This window comes from Humulus lupulus, chromosome 3 (genome assembly GCF_963169125.1).
Source record: "Humulus lupulus chromosome 3, drHumLupu1.1, whole genome shotgun sequence".
Taxonomy (NCBI): domain Eukaryota; kingdom Viridiplantae; phylum Streptophyta; class Magnoliopsida; order Rosales; family Cannabaceae; genus Humulus; species Humulus lupulus.
Genome location: NC_084795.1, coordinates 103,115,305 through 103,118,497, shown reverse-complemented (window position 1 = coordinate 103,118,497; position 3,193 = coordinate 103,115,305). Strand labels below are relative to the sequence as shown.

Below are 3,193 nucleotides of genomic sequence, written 5' to 3'. Positions count from 1 at the left end.
AGAGCTGTTGTGTCAAAACACATCTAATCTACTTATAACTTCTCACTGTGTCATTGAAAAGAAAGGTGTCCAGCCCTGCACAACCCCAAGCTAGCACACTTCGCATTGAGGTCTTTCTTGTCAATATATAGAGAGACAGCCTAAGACTTTCAAACCCAACGAAATATATTATATATATATAGAGAGAGAGAAGAAGATGAAGAAGTAGAGTGGTCTCTCATTTTCACACGTGTGAGTGATGTAGGATTTCTTGTCAAAAAGAAGAGAAGGAAGGACACTAATATATAATAATGAATGGAGGATCAAACTTGTTCAAATTAAAAAGCTATCCTTAACGTCAGTCAGGGTTGTTAACTACTTAAAAGCACTCTCTCTTTCTCTCCTTATGGAGTCAGAGATTTATATACAACAAAGGCTCTGAGTTTTCTGAGCACTATTGTTAATTTCCTGTTTTTCCAGTTTCTCTTACTTCATCACAACTTAGCTCGCTCGCTCGCTCTTTCTTCATTTTTATAAATATATATTTATATTTATTCACAATGCATTATTTTCCCATCTTTCTCCGGCTATGAAGATGACTTTGAAACAGTAGTTCTATATTTATCATCCGTGGATACTGTCAGAGGAAGAAATGAAGGCATGGCCAACCATCGTCTTATTTATAGAACTGAAGAAAACCAAAACGGTAGTAGTAGTGGTACCCTCAGTTGTTACTCTTCCTCTTCTTCTTATTCTTGTTACTCTTCTTCAATGCGGATGGTTTATGCAGATATGGGATCTCTCTCTCTCAGTCCCAACTTGGGTGTAGTTTCTTCTGCTTCTTCCCAAGATAGCTATAGTATGTCGAAGTGTTCTGAAGTGGAAAATGGAAGAGCTTTTTGGGGGTTCCCTTTGATGGAGGGTAGCAAGGGATGTGATATTAGTAATAGAATCAACTTAGAGGATGAAAATCTCAGTGAGAATGTGGTTATTAGTACTGGGAAGGAGGCTGATAATGGGCAGTCAAAACTCTGTACCAGAGGCCATTGGAGACCTGCTGAGGATGCCAAGCTTAAGGAGCTTGTTGCTCTTTATGGCCCTCAGAACTGGAATCTTATAGCAGAGAAGTTAGAAGGAAGATCAGGTAAGAAGAAGAATTAACATCACAATGAGTTTTTTATTTATTTTAAATTCTTTCTTCCCAGCGCTGCTTGTTTAAAATATTTTTTTTTCTAAACTGTTGTCTATTATTACTTGGTTTTTGTGAAGGTAAGAGTTGCAGGCTAAGATGGTTTAACCAGTTGGATCCAAGGATTAATAGAAGAGCATTTACTGAGGAAGAAGAGGAAAGACTAATGCAAGCTCATAGAATCTATGGCAACAAGTGGGCCATGATAGCCAGGCTTTTTCCTGGAAGAACTGATAATGCAGTGAAAAACCATTGGCATGTGATAATGGCAAGGAAGTATAGAGAACAATCCAGTGCATACAGGAGGAGGAAGCTGAGCCAAAGTATTTACAGAAGAATAGAGGAGAATTCCAACTTTGTTGTCTGTGGAGAAACAGTCCCGAGATCAGAACAACCATTACCTTACTGCAGTCTTAATAATCTCTCCAATGGGGGTCTTGGGAATGTGTCTGCTTATCCTTTTGGAGCTTTTCATGGTAATAATGTTAGTAGTGGTGGTGGTGGTGGGGTTTCTTATGGCCTGACTTGCTCACCTCAAATGACCAATTGTGGAGAAGCAATAATATCCACCACAAATGTCCATTCTGCTAATGGTGGATTCTGTGCCCAAGAGACTCCTTTTGAATTCTTCCCTGGTATGTTTTTTTTCATCCCTTCTCTACTATTCACTCATTAAATGATAATATATATTTTTGATCTTCTTCTTTATGAAGCTTGAGTTTTTGGGTTTTGGCGCTTTTCCTCGTCGCTTCCCATTTTATTATTCATTTATTTGTTTACTCTTCCTTCTACTCTAGTCTAAGCTTTGGTCTCTCTTGACGACTTAACTATTGGATCCAGTTTATGTTCACTACGTGTGATCCTTTTCCAATTCTCTCATTTACTCTTTTCACTGGTCAAAGTCGATCAAAATCCTCATGACAACTTATATTCTTTTTGGTCTTTAGTTCAGTTTATACCTTCCTTAAAGTTTTGATCCATTAGGTATGCTTTTAACAGGCGCCAAACACAGAACTTGGGAGCATATAAGGCCTACGATTGATGAAACACAATCTCGAACTGGTGGCCTCCGTCATAACTCAAGCTACTATCAAAACTTTAACGAGAGCTTCTCCAACTCAACAGCTTCAACTTCGCAAGTCTCAGCTGGTGATCAACCTTCATCCTCAGGCGCCGTTGAGCAAAACGCTACCAGCCATTTTGGGAAGATTAGCATTAGTCCACCACCGTTCATAGATTTTCTTGGGGTAGGAGCCACATGACAGTATCCCAACTTAGAAACCCAGAAAAAAATAAAGAAAAAAGACCTGAGAAAAAGTGTTCAACTTCCACATATTAATCATCAGAAAGGGCCTCAATGTGGTTGTGGTCCAAACAAAACTAAGGAACCATTAGGGGCAAAGAGAGTGTTTGTTATGTTTTAGTTTTTCCAGGACAAAAAAAAAATCTTCAACAACAACCTACCTTTCACCTATCATGACTCCCCCTCTTGCAATCTTTTTCTTGTAAGTTCCCATATCACATGAGACTCTTTCCAAAAAGGTCAACAAATAAATTAATTAGATTTATAGTGTATTATATGTTTTATTTTCAATATAATATTTAAGCAAAAGGGATGTTACCTTTTTCTTATTTCTCTTTGGTTTACTTCATCTCTAAATCATTAAGTGATTATTGAGTTGGTATATAATTTTACACTTGTTTGTGCTGATTTTTCTTTCAATTCTCATTGTGGACATATATTTGTTCTCAAAATCATATAATAAGCTAAAGTAGAGAGAGAAAAGGGAGTCCACATTTACATCAATATGAGAGAGGGGAGTTGGGTTGGGGTTGGGGTTGGGGTTGGGTTGGGATTGGGGGTGTTTTTGAAAGCAAGGACAAAAACAAAAATTGGAACTATTGGAAACATCCTTTTCTCATGGGCCTGCAAAAGCTCAGGCAGAAATTCTGCAACTGAATACACCCACTAATCTCCTATACACATTCATGAAAGGAACTGTTCAACATCCTTTTACCCATCAC

The 3,193-nt window shown here is 38.0% G+C and overlaps 1 protein-coding gene across 2 annotated transcripts; it reads left to right on the top strand.

Moving 5' to 3' along the window:
* The first annotated feature begins 232 nt into the window (after positions 1-232).
* LOC133823029 (transcription factor CSA-like) lies at positions 233-2,790 on the top strand. Of its 2 annotated transcripts, XM_062255599.1 has the most exons (4): positions 233-685; positions 770-1,123; positions 1,249-1,803; positions 2,168-2,790. In XM_062255599.1, exons 1-4 carry the CDS (start codon positions 640-642, stop codon positions 2,428-2,430), a joined length of 1,218 nt encoding a protein of 405 aa, XP_062111583.1. In that variant the 5' UTR covers positions 233-639; the 3' UTR covers positions 2,431-2,790. The 2 variants fall into 2 exon arrangements, with proteins under 2 accessions (XP_062111583.1, XP_062111582.1); XM_062255598.1 differs by having other exon boundaries at positions 233-1,123.
* The last annotated feature ends 403 nt before the right edge of the window (positions 2,791-3,193 follow it).

What these genes read in the sequence shown, in the direction of transcription:
- LOC133823029 (XM_062255598.1), top strand. Translation starts at nt 640, where the DNA reads ATGGCCAACCATCGTCTTATTTATAGAACTGAAGAAAACCAAAACGGT. An exon ending in GAAGTTAGAAGGAAGATCAG is followed by an intron (nt 1,124 to 1,248) that starts GTAAGAAGAAGA and finishes GTTTTTGTGAAG; the next exon opens with GTAAGAGTTGCAGGCTAAGA. An exon ending in TCCTTTTGAATTCTTCCCTG is followed by an intron (nt 1,804 to 2,167) that starts GTATGTTTTTTT and finishes TGCTTTTAACAG; the next exon opens with GCGCCAAACACAGAACTTGG.